This window comes from Pangasianodon hypophthalmus, chromosome 18 (genome assembly GCF_027358585.1).
Source record: "Pangasianodon hypophthalmus isolate fPanHyp1 chromosome 18, fPanHyp1.pri, whole genome shotgun sequence".
NCBI classification, from domain to species: Eukaryota; Metazoa; Chordata; class Actinopteri; order Siluriformes; family Pangasiidae; genus Pangasianodon; species Pangasianodon hypophthalmus.
The window spans coordinates 20,916,287-20,944,169 of record NC_069727.1 but is presented as its reverse complement, the minus strand read 5'-3'; the positions used below and the strand labels follow the sequence as shown (position 1 = coordinate 20,944,169).

Below are 27,883 nucleotides of genomic sequence, written 5' to 3'. Positions count from 1 at the left end.
CAGCCCTGTGTCAGCCTACACACAGCAGCTGAAGGACTCCTTCAGAACAGATCATCGAGCTGATGGTACTGGAGGAATTCGTCACTCAACTCCCGAGAGGAATGTCACCGGCCAGTGTTCCTGGACGAAGCTGTTCAGCTGACGGAGGATCACATGGTGGTGATCACTGGTCCAAGCGTCTCCCTTTTTCCTTGCTTTCTCTCTCTCTCCTCCCTACTCCTCTCGAAGTTCCAGCTCCCCGGGAACCAAGATTCAGGGGCCCCTAAACTGCCCTACTCAAACCAAGGAAGAGATGACCGAGTTGTTGGTACTGAAGAGCTGTAGGGGAATCTTGTTCCATGTAGCTCATCATAATTCCATGGCTGGGCATTTGGGGCAGGATAAAACACTAAACCATCTCATGGCCCGCATGTATTGGCCGTGAATTCATGGCAATGTTCAGCTACTACCCATGTCAAGTTCTAAATTACTCACAACGTGGCAAGGATCCTTTAAGGTCACACGGTGAGTTGGAGAAGCCGAGTATAAGGTCAGGCGAATGGATAGAGGCGATGCATGTCATGTTACACCAGTGTCACCCTTCTGTTTGGTTTGTTTGGAGCCTCAGTGACATTTCAATATCACATGCTCAGAATAAGGCGCCTGTACAATGCATATGCTGCTTATTTAGATGACTGCTGGCAGCGGCATTTACAACATCTGAGAGCTGTCCTGAGATCCTTGAGAGAGGCGGGGTTAATGGTAAATCCAAAGAAGTGTGCAATTGGATTGGAGGAAATACAGTATCTGTCCTTCCACTTGGGCCATGGGCAGGTGCCACCCCAAACTGATAAAACAGCAGCAATTGTGGCCTGCCCAAGACCCAAGACCAAAAAGAGGGTGAGGCAGTTCCTGGGGCTGGCTCACTATTATCAGCTCACTATTATCAGCTCACTATTATCAGCTCACTATTACTACCCAGTACTATCTACTGGGTCACCCCTTTACTCTCTGTTCTGCACATGCCCTGCTTCAATGGCTCCACTGAATGTAGGAATGCAATAGTGTTCACACGTGGGTATCTGGCAACAATACTAAAATGTTTCTGATTGTTTTTCACTTAATTTTTATACATTGCAATTTCACATAAGTAGACTGGTGGTAATAAGATACAGGTGCGAATCATCACACGTTACATGCCGGGAGAGGTAATTCTCCACCACCGTCTGCGACCCCGGCCCATGGACCACCTTGAACACGTGGGTATCTGGCAGTTCAAATTCGAGGTGGTCCATAGGCCGGGGGCACAGACGGTGGTGACAGATTTTTTAGTGAAAAATAAAAAAGTTACAATAACCTTGTTGCATAAGTGTGCACACCCTTTTATAATTGAAGATGTAGCTGTGTTCAGAATGATCAGTATCTCATGTTCAAAAATAATTATCATACAGCTGTCATCAATGAAATTACGGCCCCTTTTTCTTTTCTTTTTTTTTGACTGGGTTGTTGAAGGTGCACTTGGCTCTACAATTTTAATATAAACTAAAACAACCTTACTAATTCCTAAATGCTTGTTCCCTGTGGTGGTGTATCAATGCGTTGTGTATGTCTGTGCTTGCACTTTCACTCATACATCAACTAGTTTATGGAAATACATTTTTATTCATTTTTGACATAGAATTATTACACAGCCCACAAATAGTTTTTCAAACTGAGAGAAAAAAATAAAGAATTGTGTGCCATCTCATATAGTTACATAATTTAAAAAGAGAAAAAATCTCAAGTGATATAGAGATAAATATTAAAGATAACTAGCTTGAAATAAATCATAACCAACAAATTTAGGTGCATTAAGCATTCTTTAAGTGGCAAGCACTCACCCTATTTGCCACAGAATAGTTCTAATACCTTTTAGCTGGATTTGTTGGATTTCTGTCTCTGTTTAATGTTCTGTATATTATATGTATATTATGTGTGTACAGGGGTATATTATGACACATCACACCCCTGCTTGAGCCCTTGCTTTGTCTTTCCTCTGTTCTGTATACCTTCACTATTTCATGTGTACATCCGTCTGTCTGTTCTCTCCCTTGTTGTGCTTTGTCCTTTGGAGTTGGTTTTCCTTGGTTGACCTACAGCATATACAGCATACAACTGTAAATAGCTACATCATAAAGTAGTTGTAGAAAGGATGTCAACAACATTTCTCTGTAAATCCTTTTCTCCTTGTTATTAGTAGACTGGGAATAAGGGATGATGAACAAAGCCAATGCAATGCTGTTCTCACGATCATGAATTTTTGTATCTTATGGTGTGACCTACAAGATCTAGGATATAACTGAATTACTGTCTCATCCGCCTTCTTTACTAAAAGTGATAATTAACAAAGGCTTCTGAACTTGCTACTAAACTAAAAGATATTTACTTCAAAGAAATGCCTAATGTAAGCATAATTTAACAACCAATCAGATTTATATGTGGTTTCAAATCTGATTTGCAACTTGAAGTCAAATCAGATTGCATGTGTTTTTCTTGCCATTCCGTATGTGGCGCTTCCTGGTAAAAGATTTGCAACCAGAACAGCAATATGGACAACAACCAGGATAAAGGCAGTGCAGGGTGGGTTGGGGGTGAGCGTAGTCCCTGTGGTAGCAGCAGCAGCAAGCATAACCATTCTCTTCAATGTGTTGCTATTGTCTGATGAATAAACTGAGAGGTTTATGACTGGACTTTACCCTTATGTCAAACATAATCCATAATATGACTCTGTTTAACTACACTGTATAGACAAATTTTGTATATAGAAACCTGACCATCACAGTCACATGTGGTTCTTCTCCAAACTGTTGCCAAAAATCTGGAAGCACAAAGCGAGCTCCATGAAGACATGGTGTGTGAAGGTTGGAGTGGAAGAACTGGAGTGTCCTGCACAGAGCCCTGACCTCAACCCCACTGAACACCTTTGGGATGAACTGGAACACCGACTGAACCCCAGACCTCCTCGACATCCCAACATCAGCGCCTGACCTCACTAATGCTCTTGTAGCTGAATGAACACAAATCCCCACAGCCACGCTCCAACATCTAGTGGAAAGCTTCCCAGAAGAGTGGAGCTCATTATAACAGCAAAGGAGGAGGGGGACTACATATTACTGCCCATGGTTTTGGAAAGGCACATCTGGTTGTGACGGTCAGGTGTCCACATACTTTTGGCCAGTGTATGTAAAAAGGGGTATTTAAAAATAGGTTTTATGATATTTACGCATTTGAAGTAAAGGAATTACAAGTGAATGTTAAGGGTCTCATGTTCTAGCTATAGTCATCCAACAAAAGTCAATCAAAACACACTTTTCCTAAATTCTTTGGCCTTTTATGTAGCTGAATGGAAAGCCATTTGGGAGGGAACATATATTTTACCTGTGATTTTCACAGCAAACTAAGAATTGTAATATCTGACTCAATATCAGCAACGTGAAAATTTTGCTGTGAATAAACAAACAAACAAACAAACAAACAAACATTATGATAAAAGGATATTACCGTCTTGCAATTTTCTTCACCTAAGAAATCGACATTGTGGTATATAATTTATGTTTGCTCTGTTTGTGTCTCAGTATACATATAAAGGCTAATATTTAAATGAATCTGAATACAAAATTCTTTACTTAATTGAAATTCTAATTCAATTCTCAAAGAAATGACACCTATCTCACTCGCTAACTACCTTGCAGTACTCAGTATATGCCTGCATTGTACCAATGTGGATATGTGAGCAAATGAGCCTGAGAGGGAGCAACATAAACTGTGCATCCTCTCTCTGCGTTTCCTTTACACAGTGTTTAATGTGGTGGATGCTAAGAGTTCTGAGCTTAAACTACAATGTTAGCGCATAAGAGAGAGTTAACCTGTTATATAATAATCTATAAGATCTTTGTCTAGTGTCAGTATATTGCAGAGGCTAAATAATGTAGCAACAGTACAAAATTCAGCCCACAGTAGAATCCAACCTCTTCATTGTTTTTACAGGCTAAAACCCATTCACTTATGAAACATTAAATGTATTCTACTTTGAAAAACACTGGAATTTATTTTGGCTGCTAATAGATATTGCAATCCATAAAGAAGCAGTTGAAAACAAACATGCTGATAATGTACGGATATTTGTCCTAATAAGGTCAAAACGTCCTCTCAGTGTTTCTGTATTTCTAGAGAGGAACAGGAACCTGCCACAAAGATGAAAACTGACATGAAGTGGTCTTGCACCCAGCTTTAGCCATCAGTTCTCATTTGTAGAATACAAGAATGATGAAAAATACTGTAAAGACAAACTATGGGTGTTTTCACACAGTCTGTTTTAGCATTCCAAGTGGTCTCAGATTGGTGACTGATCATTTTATGGTCATATGTGAACACAACAAATGAACTCAGACCCCTTAAAAATGAACCACAAGCTGACTGTACTGGTCTGTGGTTCCTTTTGTGGTCTATTTTGTGTCTTATGAAAACAAAGTGATCTCATTCGGCTTCACATCTTGTTTTATGAGTAAAGAACTTGAGGCTTGCTGTTCATGTGTGGCTGCAGTTTTCTGTCACATTGCAGATAATAATAATAATAATAATAATAATAATAATAATAATAGCCACATGTAGTGATCTTGGAATCCAAGCACCCTTCACAAATACTGCATGCAGTGTCCAGTTCTTGCCAAGTTACACAGAACACTAAAGAGACCATAGATGAACATACTGTACAAGTTTTGAGACAGTTTAATGCTAACCCTGTGAAATGCCTGCTGAATGCTGATTGGCTGGTACCATGTTTTTAGGTAACCCAGTCAGCATTAGGAATCAGATTACAGATAAGCACAGATGATTCAATATGATTGGACTTACTGTTCCAGAAAACCAGCTCTGTGAACTAAACATCACGCCCTACAGATCATCACAACCAAAACTTTGCAGACAACCTCAGAATGTAGTGTTGAACATGCCTTTCACGTGTTGTCTGAGTCGAGTAAATTAAACTCCGCCCCGCAAGAATTGTTATATTAGCACTGCTAATAATAACAACATGCCAGTGACAGGAGCAAGGGCAACTGTATATGACTACAGTTTATTACTACCAGCCACTTAAATAGTAATGCCTGTAAACCGGCTCGTTCATGCAGTTATCCAATCAGCCAATCATTTCACAATGCTACTATTTACACTGCTGGTAGATGCCTGTACTGTGCAATGACAACAAACTATCTATCTATCTATCTATCTATCTATCTATCTATCTGTCTATCTATCTATCTATCTATCTATAGCTTAAGTTAATGTTCACATCAAGCATCAGAATGAGTAAAAAGTGATCTCAGTCCATGGCATGGCTGTTGGTGTGAGTAGTGGTTACACATAATGGTGCTCACCTTCAGTGAGTGGAAACACCTTGTTGATGAGGATTTCTGAAACTGCTGATTTCCTGTAATTTTCACACACAATAGTCCCTTGAGTTTACACTGAATGGTGCAAAAAAAAAAAAAAAAAACGATCCAGTGAGCAGCAGATCTGCGGAAACTGGGCAGTTGAAGATTGGAAAAGGCCAGGTGACGTTTTTCTAATCTTCAGCTGCCCAGTTTTAGTGAACATGTGCCCACTGTAGCCTCACATCCCTTTTCTTGGCTGAGAGGGGTAGAACCTGATGTGGTCTTCTGCTGTGGTAGCTCATCTGTCTCAGGGTCCAATGTGTTGTGCATTCTTACATGATTTTTTGCTCACCGTAGTTGTAAAGAGTGATTATTGGAGTAACTGTAGCCGTCCTGTCAGGTCGAGCCAGGCTGGTCATTCTCCTCGGACCTCTCTCAACAACAAGATGTTTCTGCACGAGGAACAGCCACTCATTGAGTGTGAGCACTATTATGTGTAACCTCTACTCGCAATAACAATCATGCCAAAGTTACTGAGATCACAATTTTGCCCCTTCTGTTGTTTGACCTGAACATTAACTGAAGCTCTTGACCTGCATATGCATGACTGCATGCATTGCACTGCTGTCACACGGATGGCTGATTGAATAATTGCATGAATGAACAGGAGTACAGGTGTTCCCTTTAACGTGGTTGGTGAGTGTATGTAGTGTATGCATCAGGAGGGTGAATGAATATGAATACATTATTCCGATTGAACAGATCTTTTTTTAGAAAGCTTGCCAGCTTCAGGGAGTGGGACCCCGTTAAACAAAACAAAAGAAAATTTGCATGAGTGCATGGGTTTTACTTTAGCTCTTTAGCTCTCTTGCCTAAGCTCAAAGCTCATGAAGAGAGTTGCCAGGTTTCAGCAAAATTCACCTCAACTACAATTCAAAAACCGCAAAAAAAATTTGAACTATCCCAAATTGTTCAGGAAAAATTAGATGCATTTTCTTCTTTCTCTGAGTCATTTTGGGGGGAAGTAAGTGGTGCACATTTCTGATTTGCAGTATATAGTCTCCTCTGAACGTTTTGGTATGGTAAGGCCAATTTTTTTTGTTTTTGCTATACACTATACACAATATTCTGTACACAATATGCTACATTATATACAATATTCTTGATATATACATCTAGATGTGTTAAACAACTTAGAACATGACACCTTTGCTCGCAGACCACTCAATTTTTAGGTGCATAAATGGGATCCTGCAGAACCTGGCAACCCTGCCCACAGAACTTAAAAAATAGCTGTCCACAGAGTCGCATATCTGTGCAGGGCTCTCCACAAAAATAATAATTTAATTAATTAAAAAATGATTGTAAAACTTGCACGTTCGTTGCACTTTTTTTTTCTCCTCATTCTCATTATTCGTTATTATGCATTATTAAATGAAAGTGTTCCCATCTGGACTCGCAGCAGCACTGTAGGTTCATCCCAGTTTTGTAGAAGATTCGGGTAATGTGTCCAAGGGAACATTTCTGATCTTTCAAAAACTACAGACATTCTGATAAAATATGAAAGAAAAATGACTCTTTCTAGCAGCTCTGTTTCTTCAGTGTTTTCCAGTGTTTCTGTGGCATAGTTGTATGATTAACATTAAAAAAAACAAGTCTGGTACAGATACATGAATATTTTGAGCACTAAACAAATAAAAATGGAAATACAGATAATGGCATTAAGTTAGACCCCTAGTATGCATGTGTTTGGTCTATGCCATCGATTTAGTAGAAATTACATGAAGCATGAGTTGGTTCCCTCGCCTCATTGCTTTTTTCTCATTGCAGACACCAGACACTATTTTTCATCCACAGCTAAATGATTGCATCATTTAAAATACCCATTTTGAATTACATTATCCATGGGGTCGGAGTTCTAAAGAAGTTGTGGACTGAGAGCTCATCAATGGTTTGAGAGCTCATCAATGAGCTCAACAAACTGAGTCCACTTTTGAGTCCACTTGTATTGTGAACACCAAAAGTACTGAGGTAATTTGCAGCTAGTTCCCTTTCAGGACCACTAAGAGGACTGAGAATGGTTTATTTAAAAATAACTATATGTGAAAACACCCAAATATTACATAACAGTGCACACACATTTAAAAACTAGGTGTGGAAGCAGGAATGCAAAGAGATAGACCATTGTCATCACATAAGAGTATATAGAATCCGTATTATTTCTATGCGACTGATGAAATCTGTTTCTCCTCAGGGTCAGCTTCAGCCTCAGCATCCCCCATCAGTGGCTGCCTTTTCTTCAGCTCACGCTGATACTTGGCCATAAGGGAAGCATAGATGCATCCATAAGCGGCTGCAGCGACCATCATGATGCACACAATGCCACACACAACACCAGCAATCACCACAGTGCCAATGGCACGACGGACGCTTATAGGCCGGTAACGCTGCTTAGCACAATCCAGCGGCTCGGACTCACTCTGTACCACAGCGCTCTCAGGCAACGGAGCAGCGGTTGCACGTGCGCATGGGAGAGAGCCACCTTTTGTTCCTCCAGCCCCACCCCCATTCTCATTATCCATTTGGAGGCAGTAGTTGAACATCTCTACAGGAACACTCCGGATGTCACGCCCTCGGAGTTCTTTGGGGAGGGTGCACTCCACAGCATCCACGTAGCCACCTGAAAAACAGAGACAAAGATGGAAGGAATTAGAGAAATGAAATTACAGCACTCCACAGTAAACAACGCCCTGCAGTAATCTGAATTACAGCTCCAAAGCCTCCAAAGCATCAACCACTAGCTAACAATGTCAAAAGGGTCAAAAGCCCATATGTATACAAACTGAGGAGCTGAAATCCATTTGAGGCCTGCTACAACATAAAGTCAGTCAGACACAAACACAAATATGGACTAAAGTCTATTGAGTCTTCAGCTGTTCGTGTAGTTCTACAAACTCATTTAGAGTAGACTTGAATTTGGCCTTCTTTACAAAGAATGGTATTAGCAAGAATGGACTTTTGGTTGCAGAGATACATAGAAAAGAATGTAAAGAAACTAATCATGATGCTATAACAGTGTTAACAGATAGGGATATAGACTAACAATTCATTGCACGTGAACACACACTTAGAGTCCGAACCCCTGAAACTTTCCTCCCCACCTCGATAGATGAGCCACTCCATCCAGTTCTTGAAGTCACGCAAATTGCAGTCACATTCCCATGGGTTGGAGCCAAGCTCAAGGTGCTGCAGGTTCTCAAGTGGTTCAAAGGCAGCCCTATCCAGTGCCTGGAGTCTGTTCCCGGCCAGAGAGAGCCAGATCAGGCCATGCTGATGTTCTAACAGACCAAGAGGCACAGCACCCAGGCCATTCAGTGACACATCCAACCGCTGAAGGCTCCCCAGGCCCTGCAGGAGGTCACGGTCCAGTGCTGTTAGGCTGTTGTTCCTCAGACTAAGATCAGTCAGGTTGGCCAGCTCAGCAAACAGGTGGGCTGGCAGGTTGTCCAGGTAGTTGTTGGATAGGTCAAGCCTCACCAGTGAGCTGAGGTTGGCGAATGCTGAAGCAGGCAAGGTTGTGAGGTGGTTGTTGGGAAGGAGGAGGGTCTGAATAGTTGAAGGTAGCAGGGAAAGGGCAGGCAGCGTAATCAGGTCATGCCCACCACAGTCTGCTTCGGTGGAACTGCACACACAAATGGATGGACAACTGGTGCACAACTGAAGGTGCAGAACCAGAAGGTAGAGCACACAGTGCACTGCTGAGAGATAATAATGAAAAAGAGAAGTGTAATCATTATTTTAAAGTATTTACTGCAATTCAATTAATTAAACAGCCTGTCTTTTCTACACTCCTTTTATAAAAATGTAAGTTTGGACGTCCAGGGGATAAACATCTCTAAATGCTATCTTCACTATTTTAAGTGTGGCGCATGCATCAACCTGAACCGAGTCATTAAAGCTTAGTGCTGAGAGCGTGTGTGTGTTTGTGTGTGTGTGAGAGAGAGAGTTTGGAAACCAGGACTGACATAGATTATTAATGAGAAAGGCCAATGTCAACCAAGACTACTGCAGTGCTCACATGATAGGCATCCTTTAGCTGCCCGGCATTTCAAAATTGCCCTCTTTCAAGGCCAGTCTGAAGGGTATTCACAGAGGGAAAAATGTATATACAGATTATGTAGCAAGTCTTTTCTACGATTATTATTATATTACTGATTCATTCTCTTTCTCTGTCTTTTTCTTACAATATACAGTGTAATTTCTTTAATGACCTCACTACTGCTTTTTCTGTTGATAAAAATTAAATTCATGTGCTGGATAATGCCATGTTCAGAACAAGTACTTTTTCTTCTATATACAACAGAAAGTATTTCATGGAGTGGTTCAAAGGTGGCTACATTATAGCATCATCATTCATTAATACACCACTGATGAGATGAACCTCCAAGATATTGCACAAATTCCAGCATTACATATATATAAGTATATATATATATATCCTTCATTTAAAGGAGAGTCAGGCAAAGTTTGTCAAAATATGGCAAGTTTAGGTCTCTAATGGTTAAGTAGGTTGAGGTGAATAAGATTGGAATGAATTTTTTACTCCTTGAGCCAGTCCCCTACTCCACACTGCTTGAAAGCCAAGTTATAACAATATAAACATGTGAAATGAATGAGAATAGCAGTGTGTGCTTGCTGATTTCAGACTGTGATAAGGGTAGAATCATCAGGTTTGGGGTGTGTCTATACAATGACTGACAAGAGGCCCATCCAAACTAAAACAGCACTCTGTATCGTAACAGTTTTCTAAACACATTTTCTCAGCCACATAATACACTTGTGCTGAGGCTATGGCTTAAACAATCATTATTTTTATCTTGTTCTTGTTCCAGGTTATTTGCACAAGTAAGAAATGTAAAAAGTCAACTGTTGCAGCCTTAAAATTAAAATTGTCTCTATTTTAAATGTTATGTAAATACTTGAAGAGCTATGTTTAACCTGGTTGCTTGACGCAGATCCAGGCAACCCACAGACACATGAGACAGAATGTATAATAGGGCTGAATATAAATTGCACATTGTTAGTGTGGCACGCTGGTGCAGTGGATAGCATTGCCTCCTCACAGCTCCAGGGTCCCAGGTTGGGTCCTAAGCTTGGGTTACTGTCTGTGTGCAGTTTCTCATGTTCTCCCTGTGTTCGTGTGGGTTTCCTCAGGGTTCTCCGGTTTCCTCCAAAAAACCTGCCAGTGAGTGGATTGACTAAGATAAGTTGCCCTTAGGTATGAACTGTGTTCCAGAGTGTATTCCTGCCTCATGCCCAGTGTTCCCAGGATAGGCTCCAGAGCCACCTCAACCCTGACCAGGATAAAGCGCTTACTGAAAATGAGTGAGTGAACAATATTAGTAATGTGCTGAATCTCTTTCTTCCTCCAGTTTCATGTCTGAGTGCCTACTCCCTCCAACACAGGCTTATAAGATTCTGTTCTCATGTTTTTGATGGTCCTGTGAGTCTTGCAGGATCTCAGTCCTAATGCATACCTCTACTCTGAGATGCCATAATTACATCCCACATGATATGCTACTGTCACATTGGAAAACTAATTGGTCTTGCACATTCTCATTCTGCTGTTCTGTTACTCTGTAACATCAGCTGTCAGTGTGTGGCTATGACCACCTATGTGTTTTGAGTGTGGGTGGATGTTCATGTTTAAGGTTATATACAGTAGACACCAGTGACACCTGAGACCTGCCCTTCGGTTTGGACTTGATCCTCGTGTAATGGGAGAGTACGTCAATCATTCAGCCACATATTTCAGTCTAGATTTTCAGTCTATGAGTTTCCACTGTCCACTTTTTTCACCCTCAGTACTAGATACACACATGCTAAAAAATATTTAATGTCTGGTGCAAAGATTCATAAGATATGTGTTTTCGAATAGTCATTCATTCATCTTCAGTAACCACACTATCCTTGTCAGGGTCATGGTGGATCCAGAGCCTATTCCAGGAGCACTGGGTGTGAAGCAGGAATACACACTGAATGGGGCACCAGTCTATTGCAGGGCATCATGCACACGTTCATGCACTTGTGACACTTAGGGGAAATCTAGAGCTCAACCTACTGGCATGATTTGAGAGACAGAAAGAAACTGAAGAACTTGAGAAACTCTATACAGACAACAACCCGAGCTTGAGGTCAAACCAGAGATACTGGATCTGTGAGGCGGCAATGCTGCTGTGGCGGGCAGAGTGTCAGTTTGGCAAAAGCTGTAACAAGAGAGGAAGATTGGGGGATGAAGGAGAGAGATAATTAGTGAGAGGGTTAATTAATGAGTTATGAGTGAGGTTCACCTGGTTATGCTGATTATGATCATTATAACCCAAGCCTTTATTCTCTGTGTGTGTTCTCTCCTGTGTGTTTTTAGTCATGTGGAGTAGGAGCTTGAGAAGCTGAAACAGTGGTAATTATGTTCTCTTCATGTGCTCACCACTGCCGGGTTAAACTGAACTCACAGACAGGTAAACAAAGAGAACCTAAATATAGACTGATTCATCTCATTTTTCTCATGATAAGATTACTTACATATTAACGTTGCTAAAACCTGACTTAGTAATGTTACTCAAGTAGTAATGGTTACAATTTCTGACTAAACATTTTGTACACAGGTATTATCATGCATGTCCCACAGTGTGTAGAATTTGTGTTGGTGAACATTTAGTCTGAAGTACAGTACATACAGTATTCCCTGCCTTGCCCTCTTTACCTTTTTATTCAGATGTACTGTATGTCAGATTGTAATTTCTCTTCCCTGTAAGAATTCCTAATTCATCTGAGAAAGAGTATTTAGAAAAGCAGTTTTGATTAAAGATTAGGACAATATCTTAAAATATTAGCATTTCTTTGCTTCTTAACACATACATGCACACAATTGACATATATTAATATGATCTCATTTTACAAACAAATTCAGAGAATGTATGTGTATAATCATCATACTACAACCAGAGTCACTAGCATCGCTAATTCCAGATGAATGGCAAATTCTTCTATCTCTGTGCCAGTCCCCTGTGCGAGTAGGTAGCTCTGTTATTAACTTACACACGCTGTTTTGAGTGGTTCCTCTGCAGTGCCTTATTGCAGTCCCAGCAGTGAGCCACATAGCTACGGTCTGCCTATGAGTGACAGTGGTTCCCACCTCAGAACTGGATAAGCATCAGTCTGCCTCGATGCCCACCTTCAGTGTTATAGGGCAGACAGGCTGCTAGCTGGGTAAGTGTCTGAGGGAAGGAGAGTGTCAGAGAAAATTGTTTATTCTTTTTTGTATTTTCATACAACATCATTCTGTATAAAGAGCTTCTACTGGTTAAGAGTTTCGAGTCCAGGAAAAGCCAAGCACTGCAAGGTTCTATGTTTTTCCTAGTCTAGCAATTTACTCAAGCACTTTATACGAGTTGAATTAGATGTATCAGGATATGTTTAGATCAAAGCAACATGAAAGTGAGTCAGGCAAATGGTCAGGTGATCAAAAAACAGGCAGAACCTAGGCGATACTGGGTAAAGTGAAGGAAGCTATTGTCAGTCCACTAATAAAAAGAGGCAGATATCAAAGGATTGGAATCATCAGACACAATGCTGGAGTGAGACTTCACAAAGTAACCATGAGCGTGTGGATTATTTAAAGGGAGTAGTGTGATTAAACACAGGTGAGTTCTGTTAGTAATCCATGTGGATGTGGTGTTCCAAGGAAAGAGAGGTGGTTGCCAGCTAAGTACATACTGGAAAAGTGTAACGTGGGTGGCTGAATGACGCAGGGATTTTTGAGACTATTAAGCCCGTGGGAGGTAATGTAAACATTTTCTTAGTTGCTTCTCTCAACTCGTTCATTAGCTTGAGGATGATACCCAGAGGTCAAACTAACAGATACCCCTAAGTTTCCATGCAGTTCATACTTGAGACATGAATTGCAGTCCTCAATCTGACACACTGGGCCTCATTTATCAATTTACCTTTCCGTAAATATTTTTATAGGTTACACCAAACAAAAAATTCCCGCAAGATTTACAAAAGTTCTGATTTTCTTCACACTCACGTCCATATTCTTATCAATGCCAATCACACATAAAGTGCAAAGCATGTTCATGGCACAGCTAATTTGCATTTAGTGATGCATTTAGTGATGCCCACAAAACTCTATAAAAGCTCACAAAATAAGGATAAAATGGTGAGAGAAAAGGAGATTTTCAGAGACATAGGTAGACGTTATTTTTACTCACATCTACACCAATAAAGAAATATTATTTAGCAGCATAATAGCAAATAAAAAGGCCAGAAAAATTACACAAAGGCTGAATTAGGTGTGAATTAAGTGAGGTGAAAAGAAAATGGGTTCACATGAAAATGGAGGAAAAAAGATGTGTACACTGTACCAAGCCAATGAACCCACCCCAAGTGCCATCTTGGTAAAGCGTGTCATAGCAGGAGGGCATGTGTCTTAAAGGAACATTATGTATTTGAGAAGAAGCTCAATGTGGGATGCAGCACACTAGGGAATATGTGGCATCATCATTATAGGTTGAATCATATCAGATCGGTCACTTATCTCTTTTTGAAATGTGCCAGCAGCAAGAAATTCGAGCAATGACAAAACAGGAATGGTACAAAATCATTTTGTCAGTCTAATAAGTGCAAGCTTTAAAGTGTTGCATAGCATTAAAAGAATATTCCTTGGTAAACTGAAACAATTTATAAGCCAGCTTTCATCCTCCAAAAAATTCATATAAAAATTCCAGTGAATTATTCCAGTCATATGATATGAAGCCTTTCAATCAAGGTAATAGCCAGAGGTCCAACTAATCATTAGAGAGTCTCCTTACAAATTTACAGAAACATCATATTTCTTGTGTAAATGTTCCTACAAATGATTTACAAAATAAATCTATTTTTATTAGTTTGTATCTAGCTTGATAAATGAGGCCCAATGTCCTTTGGAATTGTGAAGTATCTGAAACCGCGCTGAAACGTAAATTCTGCTATTTTGAAAGCTGAAGGTAAGCCAGGAAAAAGAATGAGCCAGAGGGACTTTAAAAAACAGAAGAGGGCCCATTGGGCTTGTGTTGGAGTGAGTCAGAGGGGCTGTGTAGAGTAAAAAATGGTCCATCTGGCTTGTCTTGGGGTATTAAAGTTTTTTGTGATCGGTGTAGACTACAGAGGTGTTTGGTTCCCTCCAGCCAGTGTCACCTTTTTTCCCAGTGCCAGTTTTACTGCTAGAAACTTACTTTTAGAAGTAGATTTACTGTCATATTTTACACAGTTTATACACTATAAACAGTATAAAGGGTGAGTGAAATTCTTTAATTGCAGAGCCCCAACAGGAAAGCAGGCAGTTAAAGAAGAATAATTAATAGCATTAATAGGAAAACTAAAATATAAAGGTAAAATATAAAAAATACAAACTAAAATGTGTGCATAATAAAAAAAATAAATAAATGATAAACTATATACCATGAACTGTGCAGTATTATAAAAATCCTGTGAATACAGGAATGTTAAAAAAAATAGCAATAGCAAGCAACAAAAACAAATTGAAATAAGACAAAAAACAAAACAAAGAAAAAATAATTACAATAACCTGGTTGCGTAAGCATGCACATGCTTAGCCAATACTTTGTTAAAGCATGTTTTGCTTGCAATTCAAATATTCAGTGTTTTCAGGTAAGAGTCTACCAACTTAGCACATGTTGATTTCTCAAATTTTATTCCAATCTTCCTTGCAAAAATGCTCCAAATCTAACAAATTGTGAGGGGATCTGCTGTGCACATATTTTGCTTGTTACGAAATAGATTGGGCTATCCCTAATTCTCTCTGTCTTGACTGGAGCCCCAGTCCCAGCTGAAGAGAGATGCTGCCACCACTATGCTTCACTGTTGGTATGGTGTTCTTTGGTGATAAACTGTCTTGTTTTTGTGCCTAACATATCTTTTAGAATTATGCCCAAAAGGTTCTAATTTGGTCTCATCAGTCCATAACACATTTTGGCACATGGTTTGGGCTGATTGCATGTATGTTTTGGGAAAATTTAGGTGGGCTTAGGTGATTTTTTGCTTCCATCTAAATACCCTACCCCACAGGCCAGACATGCGAGGAATATGAGAGTTTGTTGTCACATGCAGGGAGTGACCAGTACTTGCCAGATATTCCTGCAGCTCCTTTTCGTCTTGTCCTTTCATCAATTTTGGAGGGACGTCCTGTTCTTGGTAATGTCAATGTGGTGCCCCATTTTCTCCACTTGTTGATGACGGCCTACAGCCTACACCAGTGGCGGTTCTGGCTTACTTGGCACCCTGGGTGAAATAATAAGACAGAAGACAGCGAGGATGTTTGTTTTAGCATTGGAATATCCCCTTAGTGATGCATGAAAAAGCCATGATCCTCTTGCAATACAATCATAGAAAATGTTTTAGATGCCAATCAAGCAAAGTGAACTAAATCATTAATGTGATTGGTTTTGTTCATTTTGCTGCAGACAACACACATTATTAAGAAAACGTTAAGCAGGATTATGTCAGATTCTGTATGCTACTGTATATCAGAAATGGGGATTCATTTGGTTGTATTTCTTTAAGTGTTTTTATTGACAGTATTGCACAAAGTTAGAGGTGCAATACTGATAGGTAAATCTCCCCCGTCTCACTTTGGACTTCTAAGCAGTCCCTTGACAGTGACGTCCCTTACATGCTTTACAACCTCTATGTGGACCATGGCTTCACGAGTTGGGTGAAACCAAGAAGGTCGTAGAGAAATAGCTGATCTTTATTTGTGGTTAATCAGAATCACTTCATTGATGATGATGTTATAATTATGATGTATTATAATTACTTTAGTACATGAGTTTGAATGTGATTGGTTAATTCTGAGCACAGTCACATGACCCATTATAAAAGCACACTTATGCAACAGTTATTTTAATTTTTTTTCTTTTTTTTCCTCGTTGAAACATTCTATTTTTTTTTTTTTTTGTGTCAAAGGTGGAAAATGATCTGACATGATTTATCTTGCTTTCATTTTTTACATCACAAAAACCTGCAAGTTTAACAGGGGTGTGTTAAAATAGGGCACTTTTGTAGCAGCAAGTAGTGGCATAGTAGACAAAAGTGATATAAATATGTGCAAGGTGCCATATGTAAACAGTTGTGTATTAAGTAAAGTGTTAAGTGTAGTGCAGTCTGTACATTACAGCACCAAGTTTAAAGTAATGTGCAATGTGCAGTTAGTGTCTGGCTAGTACAGTGTGTGGATATTTAGCAGTCTTGTATCCTGTGGGAAGAATCTGTCTCTGATTCTGTTCATCGTGTTCCAATACTGAAACAGTACAGGCTGTGGTTCAGATGCTTGGGGTCTTTGATAATCCTCCAGGCTCTCCTCAGGCACCATCTGGTGTAAATGTACTGGAGGGAAGGAAGCTCTCTTCCAGTGATATGCTGAGCAGTACTACACACTGCAGGTTTTTCAAGAGCATTGCAGTTCCCAAACCAGCAGGTAATGCTACCAGTCAGGATGCTGTCTATTGTACAGGTCTATAAAGCCTGAGGATTATAGGGCTCAGACAGAACCTCTTAAGGCACCTGATGTTGCAAAGACATCATTGTGCCTTCTTTATAACAGCTCTACTTGTAAAACCGCCACATGCTGTCATATTTTTATATATACATGTGTTTAATTATTGTCACATGTTGTGTTGAAAATGCTGCCTTTCGATTGCAATCCACAAAGCGTTTGGCTCTGGGCTCTCGCTATTGCGAGACTTTGCAAGCTCGTGCCTGATATGTCATCAGGTACTGACGTGGGAGTTTCAGGAAGTGTACATAAGCAGACAAAAAGAAAATAAGAGATAGTGCTCAACGGATTAAAAACTGACTGCTAAGAGGATTATTGTCAAGCTGGACTGAGTATATTGCTGCAGTGGAATAATGGTGGGACTATTTTTGCCTTTTTGTGCCTTGCGGGAGGATTCACAAGTGGGAGTTGCTACTCGGTGGAAAGGAGGATCCGATCACCCAGGACCGACAAACGGGTGAGGCCGATCCCTTTAAAGACTTTAATCCTGTATATAAACTTTTACAGAGGACTTTTCCATGATGGCCAGAGAGATTGAGGGTGCTTTGGGTTGCTTGTATATATATATATATATATATATTGGGTGATGAATTTTTGTATAAATCTTTTGTGTAATACACTACAAAACACTGGACAGTTTTTTTGGTGCTTGTCTTATTATTACCCTGCAACATACACACTGTTAGTGTCAGAATCATATTGTAACCAGTGCCTCTCCAGGGTGAGTGTTACAGAGCGATGGCCTGTACGGGGACCTAGCAGTGTGTTGTTATTAAGGAAAAAAATGGAGTTTACTAATGGGCACAATGTGAATAATGCTGCTGAGGATAATACTGTAGACCAGGCAGTAGTTTTCCAGCAGAAAACAGCGTTTGTGGCTATGCACAATCCCTCTGCTGAAATAACCTCTATGCTGATTTCTCTATATCTCTCTGATGATGATAATGATGTTGATGCTGATGTAACAATTATTGATATATGTAATATGCAGATAATGCAAACTGAGGTGGAGCAAGTAAAAAGTGATTTATTGGACCTAAAAACACAGATTGAAATTCTAGAGGCATTCTAGAGAATTGAAATTCTGTTACCAGCATTCTTAATAGAAAAGCTGCTTTAAGGGAAGCTGTGGAGGCTAACATTGAGACACTGCAGGATTCTTTCCAGCAATCTTTGGAAAAACTCAAGAGGGCAGTTGCAGATTGCGTTCTTAGGAGGGACACTAAGTGGAAGAGTCAGATGAAGAAGGTTAGTAAAACCAGTGCACCTATACTTTCTAGATTGCATACTCACCCCCCCGGCTACCCCTCATATTCCCACTGTACACCATCCCAGATCCCAGCATGATAACTCTCAAGCCTGGTTCCACCTCCCGCAAACATAAGCAGTACATACACAGTAAGCCAACCCATACATACCAAGACACCCACCACCGTACTTTCTGAGGACTACCTAGCAGAGGTGGAGGACAGGCTCAGAGCAATGGTACAACAGCCGAAACTGTGAGATTTCACCTATGATTACCGTGCTCTCTCTTTGAAATGGAAGGCAGACATCACGGAGGAGTTGGTAAGCCGCATCCTGAATACCATCATTCCCAAGGTTGCAGACTGCCTAAGAGGGACAGTAACCACTGTTGAACAGCTGGTCAAGGTGGGCTCCAGGGTAGAAAAGGACTACATGGGGGTGAAGGACTACTGGCAAAAGGTGAGAATGTTAAATGCCAAGGAAAAAAGTTCAAGAAACCACTTGGAAGCTGAGGTCCTAAAGATCTTGCAGGGATGTCAATTACACAGCCTCATGACTTCAGGCTCATCACATCTTCCCTACTCCAGGTACCACTAAAGGTTCCTGGGGAAGAAATAAGAGCAATTACTGACACAGGCAGCACATATACCCTAACAGAGCAGACGATATGAAGAAAACTGAAAGAGAATATAGTCCACACTGACCCACACCACCAGCAAAATTCATCATGGCAGATGGGAAAGTGCATGTCTCCAGAGCCAAGAGTCCGATCCCATATGAATGGCACGGTTCCACCTGGACATCAGACACATATATCATGGATGACGCCCACCTGACCTTTCCTGTTATCCTGGGGTTAGATTTCATCATAAAGACTTCAGTAGTTCTTGATGTGGCTAACAACCAGTATGGGCTGACTTCAGGACAAGGATATGATTACCATCCATTCCTTCGTCATCAGTGGATATCAGAACGTCAAAAGCACAAGCAACAACAACTAGACTCAACGGTGACTCTATAATATGCATTACCACCAGAACCAGTACTCCTGTTTCTGACAGCGTCCCGTGATGACTCTACTCCCCAGTGGGACTCCAACAACCAGCAGGAGCTAATGAAGCTGATGGAAGCCTGGCCTTACATCACCTCAAATATATTGTGCCAAACCACCATGGTCAAACAACACATTTCCACCCTAAATGAGGTACCAGTGAGAAGTTGGGCATACAGACTGGCACCATTTAAAAAGGACATCATAGAAGAGCATGTCGACAAAATGTTACAGGATGGCATCATAGAGCCCTTCTCATCACCTTGGTCCTCCCCTGTGGTTTTAGTGCCTAAACCGGATAGCTCCTACCGGTTTTGTGTCAACTACAGGAAGGCGAACAGCAAGACCATAAGGACTGCTTATCCAATAGCCATCCTGCATGACATCTTCCAATCATTGGAAGAGGCCTCCTGATTCATGACTCTGGATTTGCAGTCCAGTTATTGGCAGGTGGATTTGGAGGAAAAGCAAGCAGAAGACAGCCTTTATCACCACTAACGGCCTGTATCAATTTAAGAAAATGCCATATGGACTACGAAATGCAGCTGCCACTTTCCAACTGCTGATGGAGCAAGTGCTGAGCGGGCTGAAAGGAAGAATCTGCTTTGTGTACATCAATATCATCATCATATACTCCCAGACCTGTGAACAGCACACCACATACATCAGTGCTGAACGACAGAAACTCACCCAAACTAACCTCACCCTCAACATGAAAAAAAATGCCACATCTTTAAACAACAGCTGAAGTTCTTAGGCCATATTGTCTCAGGATGAAGGGTGGAAGCTGACACTGAAAAAATCCAAGTGGTAGCAGACTATCCAGCTGATACAACTAACCTGAAGGCTCTTCAGCACTTCTTGTGTTTAACAGGCTGGTACCATAAGTTTTTCTGACTTGTCCACACCCCTGAACTGCTTGAAAAAGAAAAGGGTTAAATGGTAGTGGTCACTTGAATGTCAAGCCGGGTTTGAAACATTGAAAGCTGCACTTCAGAGTCCACCAGTGCACATCCCAACCTCTTCCTGCCTTTCCAAGTCCACACTGATGCCACCGAGATGGGACTAGGGGCCATCTTGAATCAGCAATCTGAGAAGGGGGAGAAGGTTATAGCATATGCCTTAAGGACATTAACAGGGGCTGAGCTAAACTATTCCACCTCAGAGAATGAGTGTTTGACCATGCGGTGGGCAGTAGAAAAGTGGAGGCACTTCCTAGAAGGTGCCCAAAGACCTCCTCTCAACTAACAAGGTGGACTCTCCAGCTACAACAGTTTAACTTCAAAGTGCTCTACAGGAAAGGCTGTCTTAACAATGGACCAGATGCCTTGTCGAGGGCCTCTGAACCAGTTTCCGTGTGCTTTGCACATTGACTGAATGTGATCCACCACCAACAAACTGACCTACCGCATTCTTTCTCTGAAATTGCTCAAGCTCAGAACACAGATGCCACCATAAGACAACTAAAGACAAAGCAACAGGACCAAAGTAAACCCACCCACTATGTCGGGTTTAACAACCCCCAGGGCATGCTGTAAGGAAGACTCCCATTAAAAGACCAAGGAGAAAAATATCAGCTGGTAGTGCCACAAAATCTAATACCAAGCTTCTTGCATCACTTCCACTCCAACCCACTAGAGGGCCATCTCGGAAGTTTGAAGACCCTGCTACATGTGCTGGAAGTAGCCTGGTGGCAGATTGTACAAAAGGATGTCTGGGAGTATGTCAAGCTGTGTACCACCTGCCAGAAATACAAATATGAAAACACCAAACTCTCCGGGTTCATACAGTCCACAGAGGTACCTGAGGCAGGGCACACCCTGGGGATCAACCTCATAGGACCTTTCCCTTCGAGCAAAGGGCAAAACACCTACCTGCTGGTGATAGTAGATTACTTTATAAAGTGGGTAGAGATGTTCCCTCTGCGAGAAGTACTTAGGGAGGAATTCTTTACCTAATGAGGGTACCAAATACCTGATCTCTGAATGCGGCCCCCAGTTTATGTCAGTACTACTGGCTGAACTTTGCAAAAAATGGGGTGTAACTCAAAACCTCACCACAAGCTACCATACGCAGACAACCTGACCGAAAGGTCATGAAATCATGACCTTCAGGGTTATGATTTCATCATACGTGGGAGACCATGATACCTGGGACCAGTGGATCCCTGAGTTCAGGTTTGCCGTAAACAAAGCTCACCATTAGGCAACTGGGAGAACACCAGCCGAGCTCATGACAGGCAGACCTGTCAAGGGATCACTAGAATAGTTGATACATCAACCCCCAACGCCAGACCAATCCACCTATCCTGTAGTGGAGAGAAAAAATGAAATAACGGAGGAGGTTAAGCACAGGATGGGGTTGCATCCAACAAGACAATCTAGATATTATAATGCCAGGAGGAAAGATACGCAATTTCATCCCAAGATCTAGTCTGGCTCCGATCACATCCTCTTTCTAGTGCCCCCACCAAGTTGTGTTCAAAATGCTGTCTTTTGTGCCTCCACCCACAAAGTTTTTGGTTCTGGGCTCACAGTATCATGAAACTTTGCGAGTTCGCCACACCGGATAAGTCATCACATACCGACGCAGGAGTTTCAGGGAGTGTATATAAGCAGACAGAAAGAAAGTAAGAGATAGTGCTCAACTGATTAAAAACTGACTGCTAAGAGGATTACTGTCAAGCTGGACTGAGTATATTGCTGCGATGGGATACTGCTGGGACTATTTTTGCCTTTTTTGTGCCTTAAGGGAGGATTCACAAGTGGGAGTTGCTACACGGCAAAGGAGGATCCGATCACCCAGGACCAACAAATGGGTGAGGCCGATCCCTTTAAAGACTTTAATCCTGTATATAGACTTTTACAGAGGACTTTTCCATGGTGGCCAGAGAGACTGAGGGTGCTTGGGGTTATTTTTATTGAAAGCCACACTGAAAGCCAAGATCAACTGATTAAACAGATGGAATCGGTTGTGGCTCCTGCTTGATTAGAATGAAAACCTGTACCAACACCAGTCTCTGAGCCTAGTGTACAGCCTAGAGGACACTATGGTCTTGAGATGTAATCTACAAACAGCATTCTCACATAGGTGTTCCTTCTTTTCCTGGTGAAAGAAGTGTGTGATGTAGTAGAGATTGTGTTGTCCAGTCTTTAACTGTGCAGATCAGGTCTTTAGCATGCCTCTCAAAAAACTTCACAAAAAGTCCACATGCTGTAAAAGAAGACGTGATTGATCAGACCAGGCCACCTTCTTCCATTGCTCCATGGTCCAGTTCTGATGCTCACGTGCCATTGTAGGAGCTTTGGGTGGTGGACAGGGTCAGCATGGGCTCTCTGACCGCTCTGCAGCTACGCAGCTCCATACGCAGCAAGCGGCACTGCACTGTGTGTTCTGACTCCTTTCTATCAGAGCCAGCATTCGCTTTTTCAGCATTTTGTGCTACAGTAGCTCTTCTGTGGGATCGGACCAGAGTGAATTCTCTCCATTATGCTTTTTTTTACCTTCAGACCACATTCAGGCCACAGGCATATTACCTCCTTCCTAACAGTACAGACATATGGTTTACTAAGGCTGTACCATTTGCTGTTACTAGGCCTGAACAATTTTCCAAGATGTATAAACAAATAAACTACACACAGTTTACACAAAACTAAACATCAATAAATAGTATCTTTGAAATAATTTGTCTTTGATACTAAAATACTTGTTTGCATTTTCGATTTTTGAGTCATCAGTGACGAAAATTCTTTAAGATTGTACGTCTTTTTTCTTTTAATGAGAAATCAGACTCTATCAATATCATATTACAATTGTTCTTTAGCAGTGTAGTTGGAAAAAATGTCAGACCAAACAATAATAAATCAATTGATTATAACCCTTTTATGATTTAAATTTTGCATTTTCATGAGGATAACTGGTATAAAAAGCATTAGTATTAGAGTAACTGATAGTAAAAATTTCAGTGTTTGAATCATGCTAAAATCAATAGGTATGGTAGGCATGCTAGCATAACATGCTAGAATATAGCATTCACCAAGTATTGCTAAACAACTGTATTCTAACTGAAACAAACACTAAAAGACAGTGAAAGACATTTTAGAAAAGAACAAAATGTCTTAAAATAAGCATTAATCTAATTAACTTAAAACTAGCTTTTTAATTAATTTTTAAAAAGTTTGCGTATCTTAATTTGTGTGAAAATATCTTAAAACCAGAGCTACTATACAAGATAATTCCTCTTAATTTGAGAATTGTCATCATTATATATTCTGACTTAAAATGAGACAAAGCATTTAAACTTAAAACGAGACTATTAAAATCAAGATCACGCATACATATTGTCAACAATTATTTATTCAGATGAAGACTCTTGTAACACACAGTAGTTACCGTGCAAAAACAAAGCAAAATCATTACTTGCTGCTTCTCCAAATACCAGGCAACAGAGTTTATAGATGCTGAAAAGCTCCTCGATCGTATGTCATATTATCCAGTCAGTTTCAAAAACTGTGTGTATGTACTGATAAAATATAATCTGGAAGATGTCATTGCACTTAAAACTGGAAATTAAAAACCATACTGGATAATTGGAAAGAGTGTGGTGACTTAATACTGCAGAGACTTATCATTTGTTGTTAGGTTGTAAATACAGTAAATGTGTTGGTGTTGACATAAAACAAGCATTTGGAATAAATAATACTAATGAACAAGTCCTAAGTGTGATTTATTGAGCAACCTTAAAACCAGTTATTACAGCTAGAACAAAGTCTTAAAAGATACAAGGCTGGCCTCAGATGATGCCTGTGATGGTAAATAAGCTTAATTTGCAGGTAAAATAACTAACTTTAAGCTTTGCTAACTAAGTAAGAAAAAAACAATAAATAATCTTAAAACAATGATAATAATCTTACACAATCTGCTCTTGCATAGTATTTTATCCTTAAAATAAGATCAATAAGATTTTTTTCATGGCTAGAATTAAGATTGTAAGTCTTGACTAGATGAGAAGTTTTTGCAGTGTATTAACAAAAATAATTCATGAGCACAAACAAAGAAATTGATAGGGGGAAAAGGAACACAAATTAACATGAGCACTTTGTTGTAAAGCTGTTCCTGGCAGCTTTGAGATATCTAAGATATGAAGAATTCGATTTTTGCAACATTGTGGCTCTATTTTGGCCCATTGCTCTTGGCAAATCATCTTCAATTCATCAAGGTTACGAGGGTTCCTCCATAAACGTTCAGTGTGATTCAGGTCAGGAAATTGACTAGGCTATGCAAGGCCTTCTTGAGTTGTACTTGAGATGTATAGGCTGTATTTTTGGGGTCGCTGTCTTGCTGTCTTCTCCCCAGATTCAGTTTCTTGGCTGATGAGATTAAAGTCTCCTCTAATATGTCCTGGTAAATCGCTCCATTCATGTTTCCTTCGATGATGTGTAATGTGCCAGCACCAGGTGCCGAGAAGCAGCCCCATATCGTGATGCTCCCACGTCTGTACTTTACCGTGGGTATGCTGGTCTTGGGATCAGTGCAACCCTTCTTTCTCCATACATGATGCACTGAATTATTGCAAAAGAAGATTTCTATTTTTGTTTTCATCTGTACAAAGTACATTGTTCCAAAAGAGCTCTTATCTTATCTAAATGCTTTTAGATGCACATCTCAGTGCTTCTTTTTTTAGGATGAGAATCATGGGAGTTGCAGACATGGGAGTGTCAAAATGCAGCTGTAATATTACACTGACTAGTCTTTATTTTCAACTGACCATGGTGCAAAGCACAGGGCTTGTGTAGGAGAATTCAATTCTGATTTATTATTATATTATTATTTTATTATTTAATTAGCTTCACCACAGAACAGTCGCTTTTGCATGTATGTAATGACATTATTTATTTCTGCTGCATTGGCATAGGTGATAATACACTGCAAAAATGATACCTTAGCAAGTAAAAATATCGTGATTATAGACAAATTCCACTGCTATTTCTCTTTATTAGATAGTTTTTAAGCAAGTATAAGATTATGAAGCCAATATCTAGATATTTTTTACTAATTTCTAGCTGGAAATTATTCTATTGGCAGATAATCTGCTTATTTCAAGTGCTGATTTATAGAAAGAAGCGAAATTATATGCCAATAGAATAAGACAATTTCAAGCTTGAAATTAGTAAAATATGTCTAGAAATAGGTTTAATAATCATCTTAGTTTTGGTTTATTGTTATCTTAAAGCAATAAAAGTAAAATGTGACAATATTTAAAGTATTTCCACTTTTGCCAAGATGCATTTTTTTGTGCATAGTGATTACATTTAAAGGCATCATCTGAGATTTTCTATGACTATATTATATATTTTGTATGACTTCAGTGTGACATTGAAGTCCTAACAGTGGTTAGGTAATACATCTCTTGGACTTTGTATCCGATGAATGAGTGAAGCAAGGTGATACAGGTGTGTGTTTAATAAAACACGAATCTTTTGTTCTTTTGAATATAGAGCAGACATATGTGTAGTGTACATGCTGTGTAGTTCTGTGTTGTTTTATGTCGCACCATGATCCTGGAGGAACGTTGTTTCGTTTCACTGTGTACTGTACCAGCTGTATATGGTTGAAATGACAATAAAGCCACTTGAATTGAGTTGACATACGTGCAGACCCACACACACACACACACACACACACACACACACACACACACACACATTGGATGTTTTATTGGAAATGGGCCATATGTCTAATATATAAAGGATCAGAATTAATCCAGACGGATCAAATGCCTATAAAGTCGGCTAGCTCTGACAGCATGTGTGTAGTGATATGTCACATGAGGTGTTGCAGTGTTGATGACAATGTCAGGATCTGCTCCATTTACAAAAGACTAGTGTCCTTTAAACTGCCTACTGTTAGATCATTGGCTTTGTTTCCTATGTGTCACCTATAATTCACAAATAACACACTAGTACACAAAAGCCATAAACATACAAATACAAGAGTCTCTGTAACAGAAGAGATTCTAATAACAAAAGCACTAAGGCCTCTGGCATCAATTATTAAGAGCACCCGCCAGGAGAATAGGACACACACGAATATTACTCACATCTATATGCTCAAACAGACTGTGCACACATCCAGATGTATACAGACATTTATGTGCACATTGCAGGAGTGTGTTTCTTTAGGGCTTCCATCTCACACACCATTACTATCACATACTCAGCAACAAAGCAGCATTCTTACTCATCTGACCCTCTCTCTCTCTCTCTCTCTCTCTCTCTCTCTATCACACACACACACACACACACACACACACTTTCATTATCACATGCTCTCTCTTTCTCCCACTAATATGCTCTTTCTTCCTCCCACACACACCCAGGCTGACACACAGATGAACATGCATACATAATATGCATTCTATGTGGATGTGTTAATGTTTGTGTCTGGCTAAAACAAATAACAATTGATTTTCAGCGCTAATCTGATTTCATAGCCCACAGTCATAATGCATAATCATCTATCAATCTATTAAATGAGATAAATCTAAGATCCTATAGGAAAATGGGTTATATTGTAATACTGTGCGTGTGTGTGTGTGTGTTTGTGTGTGAAAAAGGTTGACTGAGACACTCACCGTCTCCCTATCTGACGTCCTTCTCAGCTCTAACCTCTTCAGATACAGGCAGTGAGGTTTTAGGGTAGATTAATAATGGAGAGACACAGGAGCAGCTCCTATAATGCTCTGAAAAGGAAATGAAAATATTCTCCTGCTGACAGTAGCAACAGCAACCCCGAAAAAAAGGAGGAGGAGGGGTTGTCAGAGGAAGAAAAGGACAGCAGATTAGAATAAATAAGAAAAGAAAGATCAGGGAAGGAGATTTAAATCCTGCACAGCCCTTGTTGTCACTCCAGTAAGTGGGTTTATTCCCAGTCTCTGTGGTCTACAGCCGATCACTCTGCCACGGGTCTGTGCTGGTATGCTGCTGAAACCACAATGCGTGCCTTTCTGTGAGTGTGTGTGTGTGTGTGTGTGTGTGTGTGTGTGTGTGTGCGTGGGTGTGCGGGCGCCAGTGTGTATCTCTTCAAGTGCAAGATGTCCTTGGGACAGCCTCGGCTGTGTGTGTGTGTGTGTGTGAGTGTGTGTGTGCGTGTGTGTGTGTGTCTTCAGCAAGAGTATATGTGCAAGGCTTGGCTTGTTAAAGATAGCAACATTAGATCATGCTGTGTCTAGAAGGAAGAAAATGTGAAGGTAGGAGGCTATCAGCTGTGTTAAGGACCTAATACTTAATGAATTGCTGTGAGCTAATAGCATGGCTTCTGTCTTTTCTTGCAATATCTCACCCTCTCTCTAGGAAGAAAGAATGTGTGTTATGTGTGCACCTGTGCTAAAAACAAAGAGAAATAGAGAGTGTGCACAGTCTGGACAGACAGACAGGTGACAGATTAAATGAAAAACCCATGCCTCTGTTATTGTTTAGGGGACCATTTCCTGGCACGTGTCCTCTTAAAGGGAATGTCACTGCAAACCGATAGACCTCAGGTATTTACATGTTCATAAAACAGGTAGAATAGTATCTGTAA

General features: G+C 40.4%; 1 protein-coding gene across 2 annotated transcripts; it reads right to left on the bottom strand.

The window, feature by feature from the left end:
* Positions 1-1,648: 1,648 nt before the first annotated feature.
* Positions 1,649-27,442, bottom strand: lrtm2a (leucine-rich repeats and transmembrane domains 2a). Of its 2 annotated transcripts, none has more exons than XM_053241876.1 (5): positions 26,937-27,442; positions 15,579-15,731; positions 12,489-12,667; positions 8,552-9,145; positions 1,649-8,070 (listed from the first exon to the last, which is right to left on the bottom strand). In XM_053241876.1, exons 3-5 carry the CDS (start codon positions 12,547-12,549, stop codon positions 7,613-7,615), a joined length of 1,113 nt encoding a protein of 370 aa, XP_053097851.1. In that variant the 5' UTR covers positions 12,550-12,667; positions 15,579-15,731; positions 26,937-27,442; the 3' UTR covers positions 1,649-7,612. The 2 variants fall into 2 exon arrangements, with proteins under 2 accessions (XP_053097851.1, XP_053097850.1); XM_053241875.1 differs by having other exon boundaries at positions 1,650-8,070; positions 8,552-9,148; positions 26,937-27,441.
* Positions 27,443-27,883: the final 441 nt, after the last annotated feature.